Raw genomic sequence first — 19,720 nt, 5'->3', positions numbered from 1 at the left:
CAAATAGACAGGAATGGGTAGCAGGGCACCCCCACAAGAAATAGGCACGCATCCCAGAAGGAAGATTATAGAGAAGGGCACTGCCTGCTCTGAAAGATGATATCTGGAATGTAAAGGTGGAGGTACCACTCTAATTAAGACAGATCGATGTCTGGGTAATAAAATCCCCTCATCAGTGTCAGTCTAGAGCCTTCTCCATCACCTCTTATGCATCCCAGACATGCTGTGCTCCTTAGCAATAGTATAGTTCTTTGAGGACTAGCTACATTGATTTTTTCTTTCAGACCTCTCTATTATCTATTTGAAGTGTAAAAAGCCCTTCACTGAAATTGTGCTCAGCAATATAAAGACAGAGTTTAGCAGCAATAAATGTTTTTGAGAAGATGGGATCAGATTTTTCCATTTTTCTGATAATTACTTATTTTAACAAACATCTGGAATGTGCTTGGCTGAGGCCAACCCTGCTTCAAAGGTCAAGGGTTTCACCTCTCTCTAACGCATATAGGACAATGACCGGAGGTTTCTCTTAGCCTCACACTCCCTCTCTTGCAGTTTCTAGCCATTAACTGTATAAGAGATATGATTAAGTTACTTGCTCCCACAACAAATTTAGCACCCGCTAAATTCTCTAATGTCCCTACAGTGATCCCTATATATGCCCATGGCAATAGGCAAAATGCCTCTCCCTTATCATTGTAAATCCACTGAGATAAAATTATTTCAATTTATCCACTCCATTAAGAGTTATTCAGCAAAATCTTCATTCAATGGCAAAATCAATATTGACCTCAAGTGAAACCAAGGCTGGGCCACTGGGTTACAACTAATACCGAAAATGAGGAGAGGACATTTTTCTTCTTCGTGTCCTAATAACTGCAAGGATGATGCAGGGGTCATGTTTGCATAATGAACCAAAGGAGTGCAGAGGGATTTTTTAAAGAAATGCTTACAATGCCTTTAAACCAGCTAACACTGGGAGTGATACCACTACAGCATGAGCAACAGGAACCTACTGATGGTGAATAACTCATCTGCACTGTGCTCCAGGCTGCCATGATTTCATTACTTTCTGGACCTCAACTTACCACTTTCATGTTAGCTTATGTAAGCTGAAATCACACCTTTGAATTGTCCTCTGGACCGTCCCTTAGCCTTTTCATACTTCAGCTCTGTCTGCAAAAATGGAGATCACTCCTTTCCTTTAAGCATTGTTCTGTGGATACATTATTATAATTTGCAAGGTGCTGAGATATTTCAGTGCTGAGGATCTTTGACAGATACCTCTCCAACCCCCCAAAGGTACTTACCTTTCAGCTTTTCCCCAAACATAGTAAGGAAGACAGTGAAGTTAATAGGACCTGGCGCCTCCTTCACCATGTCTTCAAGCTCTTCATTCTTGACATTCAGACGACCTGCAGCAGAGATCATTTTTCATAATAAATCAAAATTGTGTTTCAAAAAACGATTCCCATTCATCTCCTCCCACTGGGGAGCTCAAGGCTCTGTGTAACTTTGCTAATAACTTGGTAGAACACAACTCCAGGATACCCTAGTGTAAAACAAATAGGCAGAGCTGGCTCATAAGATCAAAGGGTGACTGAAGGAGTAAGAAGGATAAATAATAAGGATGTGGCCAGTAGTGGACAAAAGAAGGGGCGCTTCCAAATAAATTGTTTTTCTTTTTCTTTTTAATCCCAGGTGAAACACAGGCCCCTCTGATATTAATATAGTAGAGTTCAAAGTGACTGAAGTGAACCAAGGTCTCAGTCTTTGCTCTCCTGCATACTGAGATGCCTTTCTGAGTAGAGGGCAAATGGATGAGTTGAGTAGTCACATCCCTTCCCCATCTCTGTGTAGTTCTATCCCCTCTGCATCCTCATGAAGTCCTATTGATGAGAATTTAGACCCTGGCAACCCTACTTAAATTGAGTATTTATTTGCTGTGGCTGTACTTTATAGGCATTGAAGGGCTTCACTGAACAGGAAAGATACCAGAAGTTGGCCTTAAGAAATAAATATTCCAGGGTAACAGTAGCTACAGGCCAAAGTTTGCAAACCTCATTGTCACAATATAGAGTTCAGGAGCTTCTGCTCTTTGCACTGACTCTTCTGGTGTCTGATTCCACCCCAGGGAGCACTAAAGATTCTTATCAAACTCTTTTTAATAAGATCCAGATGGCAAAAGCCCAGATGCCTACATCACTGTTCAAGGCTTGAATGTTGCAACAAGGATACAACTCCAGGTTTGGGATCATTAATATTTTGCTTTTTCCTTTCCTTGGGAAGATTTTCTTTAATCTGCTTGATATTATCAAGATTGTGATGCACGTGGAATGGACAATACCTAATCTCATGACACGCACATTCCATCCCGCATAAATGCACAACAACACATAACCTCACATGAAGCCTTCCTACTTTTGTGTGGGCAGAGGGGCAGCTAGTCCATGATAACAACATTAATTGGTAGATATTGCATGGCTCCTAGATGAAAAAGGTGCAGCCTGTGAAGCCTGGATTCAGAGGCAAATCAGAAATGCCTGGCGTGGACCCCTGCTTGGGTGGGCTTTTTATGAAATAGTTACAGGGGAGGGATCAGTGCCTTTGGAGAGATGCCAGCTGCACAGCTCTGTTGCACCCGCCAGTGAGTCCCAGAGAGACCTTCATTTCACTTCTGAAAGAGGCTGCTTAGGAGACTTTCCAGCTGGAGCTATGTAGTAAGATAGCAACTACCATAAATGTGGAAGATCAAACCGAACAGGTTTTCTTTTGCCTCCTGTGTATCGCATTACTTCCCCACTGTAATTCTAATACAAACTTTTCTTATGTGCTTAAAATTTAAACTGCATTTCTTTTAAGTATTTAATTATTATTACTAGTTTACCTAGTGCGGCAAATGTGTCTCTCAAGTCTGCTTTGTCAATAAAGCCATCCCTGTTCTGATCCATGATGGTAAAAGCCTATTGGAAGAAAAAGGAAAATTTATTGCCATTGCCATGTTGCACTGGACAGTGCTGCGATCACACATACTAGTCCAGGGGGGTATTATATTCGTGCTGTAAAGAAGAATATTTAACTTCCTTTGATTCATCCACATCATTGCACTTTCCTCACTTTCAACACATTACTGTATCTTGGCAAGGGGTTTAATTAAACCCACCCAAATTTCTTCCTAAATTAATGCTCAGTGCAGCGTGTAGCTGGGCTGAAGCCAATGCTGGCAGCTCCAGCCATTTAGGCCTTAACCCATGAAAGTTTGAATTAGGGAGGCTTTAGTTAGGGAGGATTTAGTCAGTGGTTACTCTGTGTGTTTTGTACCTTTCCCATACCTCATTCCTTTGTGCAGCTATCATATTCTGTAAAACATTTAATTACTGTAGATCAAGCTAAAGTCAATTTCTTGTGGGCCTCAAAATGACACTTTGTACAGAGAAAGCTGCGTTTTCAAAAGTACAGAGGAATGTGGCTTTCATAGTGTTATGTATTCAAAGTTTGTTTCCCTTTCCAATACATGTATCCTTCAGACTGTTCTCTGTGCTCTGACTGACCTTGATGTATTGACCTTAAATACTTATTCTCAGGCAAAATTTAACTTCTGATAGAAAAAAACCGGTTATTTTTCTATTTTCAGCCAACACAGAATTTATGTACTCTAACCATTATTTACCAAGCCAGCTAACTGCCTGTTTACCTATTTGCACGTCTGTCTGTTCGCTGCCATTGCACTTTTAATGTTTCATTGATTTTGAAAGATTTTAATGACCTGAAATTCCCCTGACCGTACGAAGGGGAATATTAGTAGAACCAGGCATGCCTCTGAACCTGGTTATCTGTCTGACATGCACATCAATATGAGAGCATATCTTTACCATGACCGGGAATTATTCTTACTTCAGTATTATTATGAAAGACAACATTGTCCTGAGAATACAGCAAGTCCATTGCAGCTACAGTAACTTGCAGAGTTTTAAAGTCTACCACTCTACAAGGTGGACTTCTTTCCATAATTGTATTATATCATAGAATCATAGAATCATAGAATCATTAAGGTTGGAAAAGACCCTTAAGATCATCGATATCAACCTATCTTCATGAAGTTTTACCTCCAGTTTCTTACACAGCCCCACTGCTCACATTCCAGTTTGTCCGTGTGACTACTTGCAGCATGCATGTTCATAACCCTTCATTTACCTGCCAAACGATCACCTAATAAAAAGTTAAGCCCAGCTCTTTAGAGTTGCTTTCCCTCCTTTTGGGGGACTTGCTTTAAGTGGTGATCCCCACAATTTCGAAGCAAAACAGAAGAAAATATGAAGAACAAAACAGAGCCCAGCAAGCTCACAGAAGACAGGAAGAGCATTACGTATATATTGTAATGGGTGAACTCAAAATAATGCAATAACAGCAATGCTGAAACATTTTCTGGTGAGCTGGTTGAAATCTCTAGATAAAAATATTTTCATAAAAAACAGCTTTTCGGAAATCCTTGACCCAAGTATGCAGTTTTCAGACACAACACAGTCTTGTTTTTCACTGGACCACTCCACTGCCTTACGCTTTTGCCGTTATTCTGCCATCATCCTGCCAGAAATGCTTCTAGTATTATCTTACTTAGAGTAGATCAAATATAGCATTCTGACCAGTTCTTCCCTTTATTGATACGTCTTCAAACAGTAGTCCTTGGAGAAAATAAAACTGGAGATTCAAAGGACAGGAGAACAGGTGGGAGAAAAGTGTTAAACATGTTCCCATTAACTGTAGGGAAGAGGTTAGTGCTTTCAATTCATTTACCTGGGCCATACTCACAATCCTTTGCATGGGTTCTTAGTGTCATTCACCACTGAGATTTACTGGTGGGAATCCTCATTAAAAGTAAAGCTGAAAGCCACATGCACAAAATGAAACAGTAGCTATTTATCACATCAAAAATTGCTTTGGAGGTGTGAGTTAGCAAAAAATGGAGGAAAATTAATAATTTAAAATTACAAACTGGTGCAAAATGTGGTGGCCTCACAGACATTCTAGAATATCCACTCAGAAAAGGAGCATAAATTAATCAAACAACTAATCTGTCTTTAATAAGCTTCAGCTTTTATACCAGCCCATTAGATATACCTCTGGTCAAAGAATCTACAATGCATGGTAATACCATATTCTTAGAGAACTAAAAGATGCTTACGTAGTTAATCTCAATATGTTGTTTTGTTTTATTGGCATTTATGGAGAAAGTCAGCTGAGGGCTTCTTGGTATTTTTGTTTCCAGTTTGTGGGCAGTATCAGAAGGGCACAGAAGAATATTCTCTGTTGGTATTGTGGAACAGTCCACTAATTAAACCCCTGGTTCATTAAGGCATCTGTATTCAGGATAATACTTGAGCATGTAAGACTATTCCTATTTAAAATACCACTTAAACTTAAGTTTAAACATGTGCTCAAGTGTTTTTCTCAAACAGAACTAAAGGGAATGAGATGATAATTTTCCTTTATTTTGGGGCAGGGGCTTGAGGGCTTTTCAAATAAGTCTAGAGCCTGAAACAGGAGATTGAGGGAGTGACAGAAAGAAGGAAAGAAAGAATGAAAGAAAGAATGAAGGGAAGAACAAACAAACACACAAGGAAAATTATATACCAGCCAAAACCACAGAGATGATTCAGAAAACAACTGTGTGTTCTATTAAAGCAGATGGAGAACCAAATTATTACAAACAAAACCTATGTTATTCATTAGCAATAATGGGAGACTATAGAAAAGAGCAGAATAGTGACCAACCTCTTTGAACTCCTGGATCTGGGTTTGTTCAAACATAGAGAATACATTGGAACCACCTTCTATCTTCTTCTTCGCCTTTTTTGGAGCCTGTAATACAAACAAGAAGATCAAATATATATTACCTTGTCTGTTGAGCACCCACAAAGACAAATTCCATCTTTAACAGAAGGCAAAATATACACAGTCAAGTAATACAAGAGGATTGTGTTTTGTCATGACAAAGTTTTTAATTCAATCCATTATCTCTTTCTCTCTCCCTAAAAATGGGATAAAAATAATGCTGCTTTAGTGACAGATGAATCTCTCACCGAGGCTTTTTGCCATTCCCTTGCTCTGGCCTGGAACCTGACAGCCCAGATAAACAAGGACAGATTGACACTGTGCTGGCTTAAAAAAGGTAAGGGGCCCAAAGTGCAACTCTGAATATCACAGCTGGTCCACTCCTTGTTTGCCCAAGGAACTGCCTGTTCCTTGGGTAGAGTCACCTATGCCAGACCATTAGATGCAGGAGACTACTTCCCCTTCTGCACTGGCTTTTCAGAGCTCTGTACCACAGGAAAAATGATGTAAGCTTATAGCATCACTTGGAGATGTAAGCTAAAATTCCCAACATGCTGTTTGTTTGCAAGAAATACAAGCAATTTGGGTAAGTGGCTACAGGTACTGCTCCTTCCCATTTCCCATGCAGGGACAGTCAGCCAGACTCAAAAAATGTGGCTCGGCATGAAGACTCAGTTCAGGAACTATAAAGGGAAATTATATAATTTCCTACCCACGTAGAAATGTTTAGAAGTCTGCTCTGTCTGGACCAACACTGACTGAACAGATTCTTCCTATGTAGGAACACCTCACAGTCTATATTCTTGCACCAACCTACAGTACATTGCCTTACTAGACCATATACTTTTAATATTCAAGATAATCAACTTAAAGGGCAGGCTGCTTTTATCACAATTCTGTAGTCTGAGGACTGAGGCAGAGAAAGATTGGGGAAGAGCTACAATGACAACTCAGAATCTAATGCTCATGAAAAATCAGTCAGAACTAGACTTCATTATGTATCTTTGAATAAGGGCCCAAACAGCTTACCTAAGACAATACAGTTCTTGTTCTGCAGTAAAGAATCAAATCTGTGATTCCTATGGATTACAGAAATGTTTTAATCACAGCATTATCCTTACATGTGGCAGGATAATGAGCTACAATGCCTTTTGAGTTCCCTTCCAGCCAGACTGTTTTTTGCTTTATCATTTTTACTTTTAAACTTCATCATCATAGTCCCACCTGGTTCTCATGTCACGGAAAATTAGTCTTACTTAGTTTGGACTATTCTGCATGAAACAGAAGGCAACTTCTACTGTCTCTTTTCATCAAAATAAAAAAGCCTGTGAAAGTTCAAATTCAGTACTGATTTAAAATATCCTGAGGACCAGAGCAGCTCAAGGAAATATTCCCACTTGACGCTGTTTGAAGTGTACATTGTCTCATCAATTCAGTTTGTCAGCCAGATTTCCACATTCAGCCACCCTGTTTTAGAACCCGAGTTGAAAATTAGGGCTATGGTAGACACTCACCCACAAACCCACACTCCAGACCTGTCAACCTCCAATCAGTTAATGCAAAATGCTAAAATCTGGAAATAGGAATGGAAATTAAAAGAAAACTGTATTTGTAGTGAGGATAAAAGTATACGATAGAATGCCACCAAGCCATGGAAAAAAAAAGTGAATAAGTGGAATGTTTAATGAATGTAGAAATATTGATTTTGGAATAAACAGATTCCCTCCTCCTCCTACACATGAAATAAATGTTATTTTGAGCAGTAATGGGCAATCTTCCATGTAACATGATGTGCCTGGTGGAGGTTTTTAACACTTCCAGATCAAATGGAAATATTAACAGTCCTATGTGTTTATGTGTATTTGTTCCCCGAGGTAAAAAGAAAGCAGATGTTACCCAGCGGAATGTATTGCAAGCTGTCTGGGGGAAATGATCACAGGGCACAAGGCTGGCCTCAGCTTTTTCAGATGGGGTAGTAGAACTGGTTCTCCTGTGCTCATGTACCTCGTCTTTATGAAGACAAAACATATTTTACCATTCTCATGCGCTGCTCTGCTGTGACCAGATAGAGCATCCATATTCAGCGAGATAAATATTTCCCATGCTAGCAAACAATATGCATCTTTTTAAGCTAGCACCACAATGAAGGACAGTGGGCTCCAGCTCCAGGCTCTATTAACTTTAAATGCCAAACACTGGCAATACCTTCATTATTCCTCAGTTTAATGGGTTCTCTGTGCTGCAAGGCTTTAAGCAAGGATTGTAGCTATAAGAAAGGATCGGATAAACCCAAAATCTGTGGCTCAGTATCTATTAGAAACAGACCAGCAACACAAAAACCACCCAAAGTTTCATTACATTAGTGAAGTCCTATTCAAGGCAAAAAGGATTGAAGACTAGTTACCCAGAGAACAATCACTGTACTAGGAAAAATTCAGCCCAGCATGTTTGCTGACAATGAACATTGTTCAATGTTACTCTCTGGTTAGCCATGTACTGGGATGATAAAGGAGATCCATGCCCATATGGCTCAATCTATCTTTAGTTTTTCTACTGAAGCTCTGGGTTTGGATCCTATTTATGATCCGCTCATTTGTGGAATGGGGCCGAGACCACGAATGCATTTCGCAGGGGCCAATGGACAGCTGTTGGATGGGAATGGCTTTCCATCACCAATTTCAAGCTAAGTCTTTTGGCACCAAACATATTGAGCATCTTGGATTATCAGTCTCTTGTTTTTTGCATACAGAGTATTGGGACCCTAATTTATCTGCTTTGAAAGGCTAGGAAATGCATAATCACGGGAAGAAACTGCACCTTGATTTTGCATGACTGGTGGATAGGCAGGTGCTATGAAGAGGAAGGCTGAGGAATAAGCAGGTGGAGCTGTCTTTGTGGAGGGTAGGTCAAGTTAAAAGGCAGCTCTAGGAGAATAGAAATAGATCTGTGCTGCTGTCTGACAGCTCCAAACACCCAGAAATTTTTAATTAATAGAATCAGGATTCTCACTCTGGAATATCTCTCTGAAAGAACGGTATAGTAAAAAGAGCAACACAGGACTGAACAAACATATGTTTCTAAACTGTCAAAGATTTAGTAGGTGACCTACAGAGGAGCAAGTGGGTGACTGACACATTACTTATGTCTGCCTTGATTTCTCCATTTGTAAAATGCAAAGTGTGCCGAGCTGCACTTTGCAAAGATAGCTGCTCTATCTTTGCAACATGTGCCTTGAGTCTGACATACAAAACGTGCCAGATGAGAAACTGAAGAGCTGAGGGTCCCCTGGGCTCAGATTCCGAGGCCTCAATAGCACAGCAGTGGGAAGAATGTTGCAACAACTGAACAAGCCTATTAATATTCCTGCCTGAGTGTATTAATCATCCCATTGTGAAGAAAACAACACTTCACTTTAGAAAAGAAACCACAGGCTTGTTGCATATCACTCATTTGTCTTACTAGTGTTAGCACTCTCCCAATTAGCCTGGATTTTAAAGGGTCTTTTTTTTCCTTAGTTTGGTTTTGGTTTGTTTTAGAAGCTTGAAATGAGAAAATGGAGCCATACCAAAATCTGGTCCCAAGAAAACACTGTTGAACCACGCGTTTGCTTTGAGCTGAGCTTTCCTCAACGAAGTTCTTTATATTTCTCCCATCCAGCAGTGCCAGGGAGCCAGAGAGAACAAGGACAGTGCAGTGGCACAGGCAGGCAGAAACAATGAGTGTGAACTGCCTTTGCCTCTCTTATAGCCATAAGAACAGGGATTCATTTTTTACATGTTGGTGTGTGTGTGTGTGTGTGTGTATGTTCAAGTGAATCAGAGTGAAGATTCCAGGGTGACCTAAAAGAAAAGGGGGCAGCAAATCAGTTTATACCTCTACATGCAAAGGAGGAGGGAGCTGAAAAGACTTGGTTCTTACTTCAAAACATGAGGCTTTGTTTACCCTGATAAAATCATAAAAAGCTGGTGCTGGAGTAGGTTCATGACACGAGAGATACAAAGAAAGTGGCACTGGATTATTGCAGAACTTCATCATCTCAGGCCCTCAATGAATTTTGCAGACAACATAGAAAAGGACGGTAAAAGAGGCAAGTTGCTCCAAGACAAAGGTACAGCTCCGTAACTGGTGTTACTCCTCGCTGGCTGCTCAGGTGAACACTTCTACACTTCAGTAAGTATGAAGTAACTGACCTCTACTTAGCATTTTCTGCAGAGCAAGAACGTTTCTACAGGCAGTCAGGCAAAATGGGTAGCGTTGCCAGAAGCCACATTTTCAGTTTAGCTTGGGGTTCCCTGTTTGGTCCACCATCCCTTAAACAACTCAGAAAATACTCTAAATATCTAAAGATGACACAGTTTGATATTCCTGACAGCCAAAGTTAAAACACAAGCGAAGCAGTTCCCCACTCAGCAACTTAGTGTGTCTTCTTTTATTTTTTTTTACCGAAGAAGACACCAGTAGAAAAGCAGATCTCCTGGGAGGGAGTTCTTCAGAGAAAAACAGCCGCATACACTGTTAAGAGCCTGATTCTGTTGTCTTGCACCCCTACGTGTTCATTCAGCCCAGGACAAACTAGACATGAGGTACTACCAACTTTAAATTGCAATGTTTCACATTTTATACTTCCTTCCTCTGTAACTATGTCCGTGACTACAGAAAAGACAGAATCATCCATCATCTCACTCAGATTCTGTCCCCTACTGTGATCCACAGTATGATGTTAACTCTGAGTTACTATTACTTTTTCATCCATCACACTCTCTCCTTGTTTTTCATCCACTCTGGGATCTCAGTGCTGACATTTCCTGTCTTTGGATTTTCATTATCATTGAATCCAGCTTCTGAATCAAAAGTTACATCTCGGGACCATCCAAGGGATTTTTGCAGCACTGGACAGGATTTTTGTTGATTATTGTCTCACAAGTTTGATCTGCTGAGACAATTTACACTGCATCTGCACCAAAGATCACAGCTATGGACAAGCCACCCTTTTTTAGCATGGTTTAGGTCCTTTTCATGGCAGGTGAGCAGCACAGGGCCAGCCCAAGTGCATGCCTTTGAGGGAACAGTCTAGAGGAGTAAGCAACATAAACTGCTCTAAGGGCACAATTTGCATTTCAAACAGGCAACAGCCTCAGATCATTCAAATAAAAACCCACGTTATCAGAACCGAGAACCAGAATATCTTTTTATTATATACTCTGCACTCACAAACAGATCCCTCCCTTCTCATCCTCACTCCATTTTATATGTAGTCCCTGCCTCCCACACACCCACACAGACACACACACCTTTGATCCCTGCTAGATACAAAAATCTGTTGGACTGCATCCTCCTTGCTTCACACTCCCATACACTAAAGCATTCTCCTTTGCCCCACATAGAATCCCTTCCCAATCACAGTCTCCTTTTTTCTCTTGCACAGATATACAGAGAGAATGTATTATCTCCCAAAACTTATCTCCAAGCAGCAGATAACCTCTCCAACCGCAGACGACTCAACCTCTGTGACCCAAAATTCACCAGCTGCTTTCCCCACCCAACAGAATTTCTTCACTAGCATATACATGTCTTCCTTCATGTAAACAGATGAACAGGCCCCCTCTACCTACACAGTCCTCTGTGCTCACAGACACACACACGTACACATATGTGTATGTGCAGATGCATACCCAAACACTTAAACAGTTAAACAACTGGCCGCATTTTCAGCTAGTGAAATCAGCATTGCTCCACTAAGGTCAGTCCTTGTTTCAGTACAGGTGGTGCATTCCAGACAGTTAAGCAGGCTGCAAAACACATTTGATCAGAATGCAATCTATTTTTGGGTACGCCGTTCCCTTCAGCACACAGAATTTGCTACAAGGTGTCGCTGGAACTGAATAAACAAAGGAATCTTTTGGGAATATGAAAAAGGCTTCCCTCTCCTTTCTTCCACCTCTCTTCTTCCCTTGCTTCTCTCCATCAGCTCAGAGCATGCAGGGAGACATCACAGACCCAACTTCACTGAAATTCCCTGGAATTAACGAAGAGCTGTAGACAGTTCTCAGAACTCCATTCCACAGCACTTGTGTGGTCTGCTCTTGTTAGAAAAATTATCTCCCTGAACCCTGCCTCTCTCACTCTCATCAGCCCTGTATGGCAGAGCCTAGTAGCACTGACTGACTTGTAATTATTTTTTACTATGCTGCTTTGTCTGCACTAATCCTTTGAAAGTAGCTTTACTGCACATCTGAAATATTATGATGCTATAAAACCTCTGTAATATTTATAAATCCCTTAAGACATCATAAAGAGAGAAAAAACCCTCCCCACAGAGTTCATCTAGCATAATTACATATACATTTCCCTCTGATTAATAAAAAATGATCACTTCCTTATGTAAAGATATTCTTCAGCTTTCTTTCATTAAGGTTATTTTTTTCTTTCCATTTTAAATCTGTTTCATGTGTCCCTGTATAGTAAGGTACCTCAGAAGATATTTTCCCAAAACAAAAGGCACAATGAAAAGAGCCACTACAGAGAATTGTCAGTTGAACTGGGTATGAGGAGACAGAATGGTCTCTCACTATATTTTCACATCTCCTAACTTAAGCAATTTTACCACAGAATGTCCTGAAATATCTTCAAACATCAAGCAGTGTGGTGTGTCATTGAACTAAATAGGAGGGAAGAAAACTGGTAAATAAAATTTTTAAAAAGAGGGGAAAAGGAGAACCTAAGACCCAGCACTTGCCCCCCACCCCACAAAAGGGCTGGCTTAGACTTTAGTGAAGCTGATTAAAGGGAAACCTGTAAATCCACAACTGAAGAGGCATAATCAGCACAAGGCACTGCTCACTTCTAAAGCAGTGGTGAAGAACGTGATTAGTGGCTTGCGCGCTCAGTGTGAAACCACTGACACTGGGCTTGTACTGACTGAAACTAGAACCTACATTTGTGTGTGGATTTTGGAAATTACTTTGAATGTGGTTTTATCCTGCTCAGAACAGCACTTGGATCACATTCATCACCTGCTTAAATAGAATCAGGTTTGAACTAAGCTTTGAGAAAGCTTTTCATATACAACTCCCTCTCCAGTGTTCTCCAGAATCAAATATTCCATAGCGCCAGGGAGCCACTGGACAGCCTTACTTTAAGACAGCCTGAAAAGGACCTGTAAAAAGGAGAAAAATAAGGAAAGAGAGAATCACCAGCTTTTTAAAAAAATATTGTTGTAGTCATTCCTCTGAATTTGCAGAATAAAAAGTTAGAGCCCAGTCTGCCCACTGTTCCTTAGGCAGGAGTTCTTCAGTGCTCCTTGGAAACACATCAAGTGCACCTTTGGTGCAGAGGTGGCTGTTGAGTCCCAGAGCTAAAAGGCAACAGTGAGCAGGGCAAAGACAAGACACAGAAATCTCTTCAGTACTTTCTACTTCTCCCTGCGGTCTCAAGAGCAACACAGTTACAATGACAGAGATATCCCCTCCCCTCACTCCCATCACACCATAGCAGACCTTAGCACTAATTAACACCCAGCTGTGACAGCAATGGCTGCCCTGGAGTACTAGTCTTGGAAAAAGGTGCACAAGCTCTTTCCTTCAGCAAGTGCATCTGGGTTGTTCCCCACCTTATTCATTTGTTAAACACATGCAGAAAAGTCCTTGGAAGTTCACAGCTCACTTATGGGATGTATCATCATTCTGGATGTGATACTAAGTATGAGATTTCATGGGGTCCAGTGTGATCATTACTGCTCTGAATTGCTAGGGTTGGGTTAGAAAGAAATACAGGCAGAGATAAACAGATATAGGAAAGAATAAAACCTACCATACTGCTGCTGCTCCTTCCACCCCTTCTCTGCCAACTAGTCAGCCAGCAAACGAAATGCCAATTGTCTCTTTATATAGTGTTACCAAGGAATAAAAATATGCCTGCTCCAAGTTTAGACAATAGATGTAAGGTTGGAAAAGTGCAGTAACTGGATCCCAATACCATTCCAAGCATCTGTTCCATGCATGGCTTTTGCTTTCACAGAAATAATGCAGTAGATAAGTAGAGTAGCCAGTTGGGATACAATTGTACAGCACTCACAATAGGCTAGAGCTAAAGGGGCTTTCCCAAGTACTTCTCAACAATGAACACAGGGCATGCACTGAAAAAGATTTTAAGTGGACAGAGCATCCTGAAAAAACAGAAAGAGAGACATGCTCCTTGAGAACACGCAGAATAAACTAGCAATAAATCTGGGCCACTGAGACGTCTGGTAGCTCCAGACCCTGGCGCATGCATTCAGAGCTCCAGAAAAATGACTGAGGTTCTGCATAGGTGCTTCTATAACTGGGATGTGTGCTGGGAAAGCAGTGCTCTGCAGATGGCAATAAAGTGACTCAGATCAGGTCTGTTTTCCCTGAATCTATCACACATGCCTGAAGTCCAGGGGCCAGATTTCAAGCTACTACAAATTGGTGGAGAGCCATGGTGAAAAGCATGGTTTTCATGCTTTTCAAAGCATGGAAAAAGAGATGTTAGCAATGAATATGGGGTTAAGAGCAGGAGAAAACAGAAGGCAGCATAGGAACCACAATGGTTGTATCTCCCAGGGAATTCTCACAGACATTAATGCATACACATTCCATCTGATTCATAAATTGTGTTTGGCATTATCACAATGGGCCAAAACATTAACCAGTACAAAACAGCATAATTCCACAGACATGAAATCATATTTCCTAAAGGTCTAGTCTGTGTCTGGGAGAGTATCCATACAGGACAACCGGTACAGTAAAAACAGCACCAAAATAGGTTTTTCAGGAACATACAGTAGCATCTGAAATACTTGTCTACATCAGTCACTATAACCTTGAGTCACAAAAGTGCTTAACCAATCAACTGAACTTTGAGACAGACATACATTTAATTATCTAGTTGAATAAGGACCTCGTTCTTTCTCCAGGTCCAGCCCCTTGCAGTGCTGTCATCTCTAATCTTAGATTTGACGGCATGCTCTTCAGGGCAAGGACTGTTTTAGCTGTTGTGAAGTACCTCGAACACCTACAGGGGTAATTAAGAAATAAATAAACATAATACAATTAATCTGGCTTTAGCAAAATTGTGGTGGATACAAGTTGGAAGTTAGCCCAGGGTTCATCGTTCTGACTTCAGCAACATTATACCAATAGCTAGCATAACACAGCATAAAAATAAATCCCTTAGTCCCTTCGCCTGCAACCACCTGGTGGGTAGCAGACCCTTGTTTGTGTACTAGGCTGGTCTTGGTAATCTGAAAAACTCAAAGTAAGGTTTTTTGAGGAAAATCTTACATAACTTCAAAGATTCATTGTGATAAAGACTTATCATGTTCACTGGGTTAGGTCCTGATTCAGCAAAGCTGTTAAGCATCTGCTTAACTTTAAGGAAGGGATAGTCTCACTGAAATCAAGGTAATAGCTCACATACTTGCATTTAAGAATACGGCTACTTGTTTTGCAGGATTGGTGCTCGAATCCTCACAAGGCAGCCAAATGAGCAGCAGCTTTGTCATTGAGTTCACTGGGCCCAGGATTCCATCCTGTGAATTTTGTGTCCTTTTTTGGAAGAATACTTATCTTTTCATCCAGCCATTTCATGAGTTTGTCCTAAGAGCTCTATTAACAGATGCTTTGTACTGTTTCTTTGGGAGTTTTGTTTTCTCCTATCTTGTATATCATCAATCATCATTATTATCATCAATTTGCTCCTTAGATTTCTAGCTTCATCTGCAGGCATTTTCCAATAGTGCATGTATTTTCTACATTGATCTTTGTCTTTTCACAGAATTTCTATATTAAATGTATTCTTCCAAGCTGTTTCTAAATGACATGACATGTTAGGATAAAACCCACACAATACTGTGTGTTTGTAGTGCACATGTCCTGAGAGACCCGAACCCTCTCTCCTTAGTCTGTAAAACAAATCCACAGAGGAATTAAGGGAGACATACATCTTGGCTTTAAAGGTCTGCTTGCTTCTGCAACTGCCTCCAAATTATAGAAAGGCTCCAGACTGGAGAGGGGAGGGAGAGAAGGGGGGAATAACATAAGGACTGAAAAAGAAAGGCTTGAATTTAATTGCCCTAAAAATTTCAATCATTCAATCTGGTAATTAGAGAGCTGGCTGATTCAGAAGGCAATTTCATTTAAAAAAAAAAAAAGAACCCAACAAGATAATTGATGCTAAGCGAATATTTTACCTGAAATATTAAATACCAAACTTAAGTCTGCCCCCAGGGCCCTTTCTGCTACCCCTTTTTGATCTGTCTTTCTATTTCTTTGTATTTTCTTCTCGCATGACTCAACAGAACAGGACACTCCTTCAGAGAATCAGATTGTCACAGGGACGGGTTTATTTGAACTCTGTGCTGTGAAGGAGACTACATAATGATTTATTAGTAGAGAAAATAATAATAGGAAGTCTCCTGAGATCCAGCCTGGCTGCAAATCTCCGTGAGATTTTCCAGCGCTGAGTCTCTGTGTCTCTCTGGCCATAAGCAAGGTTTGATGTCCTACCAAGGGTAACAGCTTTCTTTATGAGCTTATCAAGTAGAAGGTAACAGCTTTCTTTATGGACTTAACTATACTTACCAGACTGTTTCATGTTTAATTCTGGATTCTCTGATGCTGCAAAATGATACTTAAAGGTAGAACTCTGCACTCATGCAGAGCACTGTGGATGTCAGTGTCACAGGGGTCTGATTGCACATATCTCTCTGCAGGATGGAGGGCAGGGCCTGGTTTATTGCGCACTGTTCATAAGTAGCTGCTAATTCTCTAATATTTAATAGCCTAATGAACAAGGACAGCATCTCATACACATCTTAAAGGAATGTTGCATGCCTGGAAATTAAGTATTAATTTACAGTGTATTTATAGATGGAGAAATGATAAAGTAAATACAGGTGACACACATTGGATTCTGATATCATGTGCTGTTCTAACTACTCACCCGTGCAGGTTTTTCACACAATGCTGCACTCTATTCCTGTTAGCAATATTAAATTTTAATCTTAAAACACCTTTTTAAGTGAGATTTCTCATCTATTACTGCTCAGGAAGACCACATCAAATGTATTCAGGTGCCTTTGCAACTTCCATCTTTGAGACTGATCATGAAAATATGACATTCACTATCTAAAAAGATGCAGATGTCAGGACTTAGTGACAATCCTTGCCGAATAGAATGTGGCCTCTTCTCCTAGGTCAGCGGAGACAGAAAAAAGCCACTAATGCTGAATATGTTACAGAGGAAATGTACAACAAATACCTTCGTAAGTTTTCCAGCTGTTGCAGACTGAGTTTTGAGACTAACTTCATACCACATTACACCACTTCTGCACACAGAGTTTTCCTTCATGGCTTTGAGTGGCATGCTTTCAGAAGAAGGCATGTGACAGTTAATCATATTTGGGAACAGAAACTTTCCATATTCTGCCAATAGGCCAGGACAATCCCCAAACCTTTAGAAGACATTGTATCTCAGCCTTCATACAAGAGGAGTCCACTTTTTATACACTGACCAGGCTTGATCTCTACGTCCCATATCTGATTTGGTGCTGAGGGTAAAGGCAAGGCCAGTCTTAATCTAAAGATAAGACTCACGTGAGCCCCATCCTGGCACTCTACACTCTGGCAAAATGTACCTTATGGAATTGCCAGCTACTACTGTTCTCTGGCCATGTCATCTGTTTTCTCATTGTTATGTGCTCCTAACATCCTCTAAGTCACAGACGTTCCTTTATTCTATAGGTGGGGAACAGATATGCTCAGTGAGTTATCCAAATGTAAATAGGAATTAAAAGGAAAGCAGCAAACTGAAGCATTGTCTTGCAAGTCCTGGCAGGTGTGCAGAGCACGGATCAGGGGGATAGACCAAGCACCTCTCAAGTAGACATTAAAGTGAGAACATGAACTGGTACCAGCAAAGCTACCAGCAAGAACTACCCAGCTAAGGTGGATTTCAAGCCCTTCAGAGACAATGAACAACTTCCCAACCACTTACTTTTCCCTAATCACCTTAAATTAATTACAAGCTCTCCTTCTTTTCAGACCCATGATGATTCCCTTTTCCTTTCTGCCTACAGTGGTTTTCTTAGATGATGAAATTCTTGATACAGAGGACAGGTTATACAGTGCTGCTTAGAAAGTCTGTTGGCTAAACTTAGTCTGACTACTTGTGGTGGTTTTGGCTGGGGTAGAGTTAATTTTCTTTACAGTAGCTACCTTGGGGATCTGTTCTGGATTTGTGCTGGAAACAGTATCAATAACACAGGCGTGTTTTCATTCCTGCTGAGCAGTGCTGACACAGAGTCAAGGCCTTTTCTGCTACTCACCCCACCCCTCCAGTGAGTGCCTGGGGGTGCACAAGGAGCTGGGAGGGGACATGGCTGGGACAGCTGACCCCAGCTGACCCCAGGGATGTCCCACACCATATGGCATCATGCTCAGTACATGAAAGTGAGGGAAGAAGAAGGAAGGGGAAAATGTTCACAGCAATGGCATTTTGTCTTCCGAAGTAACTGTTATTGCATGATGGAGCCCTGCTTTCCTGGGGATGGCTGAACACCTGCCTGCCCATGGGAAGGAGTGCATGAATTCCTTGTTTTGCTCTGCTTGTGTGCGTGGCTTTTGCTTTCCCTCTTAAACCGTCTTTATCTCAACCCACAAGTTTTCTCACTTTTACTCTTCCCCCATCCCAGCGGGGAGGAGTGAGCGAGTGGCTGTGTGGGGCTGAGCTGCCGGTTGGGGTTAAAACATCACACTATTGTATTTTGGAGCCTGGCAATGTGGAGAGTCTCAGGAAAGTTAGTCTTATGTTCACTGTTTATGGAGCTCCTACCATTCAGGTACAGAAAAGAAAGAGCTATTACAGATACCTCTGCAGAATTTTAAATAAATTAAAGGGTGCAAATCTCACTGAGAATCTTCTCTGTCTGTTGAGCGGAGACACATATATCTATTTGGAAACTGCCAGGGATGCTGTAACTGTTAATTAAGTGCTGTGCATTTGTTGTTCAGGACACTGAATCCAAACCTCCTTTTCTGACTTACCCCTCCCTCTCTGAGAATTCATAGCCACTATCACATCTGACAAAAACTGTGTTCTCTTTTATACTTGGAGGTCACTTTATGTTACTTACAGTGTGTTGCATTATGTCAAAAGGCATAACACAATATAATGAAAAGCAGGCTAATATAACTCAGCCTGACATCAATGACATAATATGATGTGGCTACCGAAAAATGCACTGTTGTCATTATTTTGTGTTTTCATCTGATACCTACTTGCTATTCCAGCATGGGGCATTTGTTGCAAAATTTGGAGAAGAGCATTATGGGCTAAGCATGCCTGATTCTACTGTGGCTCGCATCATTTTTACACTGAGATCACTTTGTTGGCTTTGCTGGGGTTCTTCCTGATTCTTCCTCTAAAAAATCATCACATGAAACGCAATTACATTAGGAAAGCCATCATGTTCAAAAACACAGCTCATGGGAGTAAGGAAATGACAACACTGTTAAAGTCCCTGTAACCTTAGCTCTGCCCTCTTGGGTAGTAAATGAGCCTGCACTATTTTTCCTGCAGGATGTCATTTCATTTTGTAGAAGTGTGTAGCAAAGCAGCTGTTCAATATTTCTCTTAACTACATCACGTAGTCTGTGGTCCCATATCTCATTTGCTGCACATCAACCAAATCCTTTTGTGGTTTAGGTACTTTTCTTCTTCCTGTTTTTATTTGCTTTTGTATTGTTCTAATTACCACAGTATATGTGTATTTCAAAACCAAGGCTGAATCTCTCTTCCCAACACACCCGCAGGTTTGAAACACACAGTCATTCCTTCCTTGTTCCACAGACAAAGAGCAGAAGCTCAAAAC

General features: G+C 40.9%; 1 protein-coding gene across 2 annotated transcripts in view; it reads right to left on the bottom strand.

The window, feature by feature from the left end:
- The window catches only part of MYL10 (myosin light chain 10), a 53,519-nt gene that overhangs the window by 8,373 nt on the left and 25,426 nt on the right, over window positions 1-19,720 (bottom strand). The window contains exons 1-4 of one of the 2 annotated variants that reach the window (XM_064467562.1): window positions 13,639-13,690; window positions 5,770-5,856; window positions 2,885-2,960; window positions 1,308-1,412 (exon numbers count right to left, since the gene is read on the bottom strand). In XM_064467562.1, coding sequence (XP_064323632.1) covers window positions 1,308-1,412; window positions 2,885-2,960; window positions 5,770-5,856; window positions 13,639-13,641 — 271 coding nt within the window. In that variant the 5' untranslated portion in view covers window positions 13,642-13,690. Of the gene's footprint in view, window positions 1-1,307; window positions 1,413-2,884; window positions 2,961-5,769; window positions 5,857-13,638; window positions 13,691-19,720 lie in introns of those variants that run through there. The other variant, XM_064467563.1, reaches the window with a different exon arrangement.

Source organism: Phalacrocorax carbo, chromosome 17 (genome assembly GCF_963921805.1).
Source record: "Phalacrocorax carbo chromosome 17, bPhaCar2.1, whole genome shotgun sequence".
In the NCBI taxonomy this organism is placed as follows: domain Eukaryota; kingdom Metazoa; phylum Chordata; class Aves; order Suliformes; family Phalacrocoracidae; genus Phalacrocorax; species Phalacrocorax carbo.
Note: the sequence above shows the minus strand (reverse complement) of the source record. Positions and strands in the feature narration are given on the sequence as shown.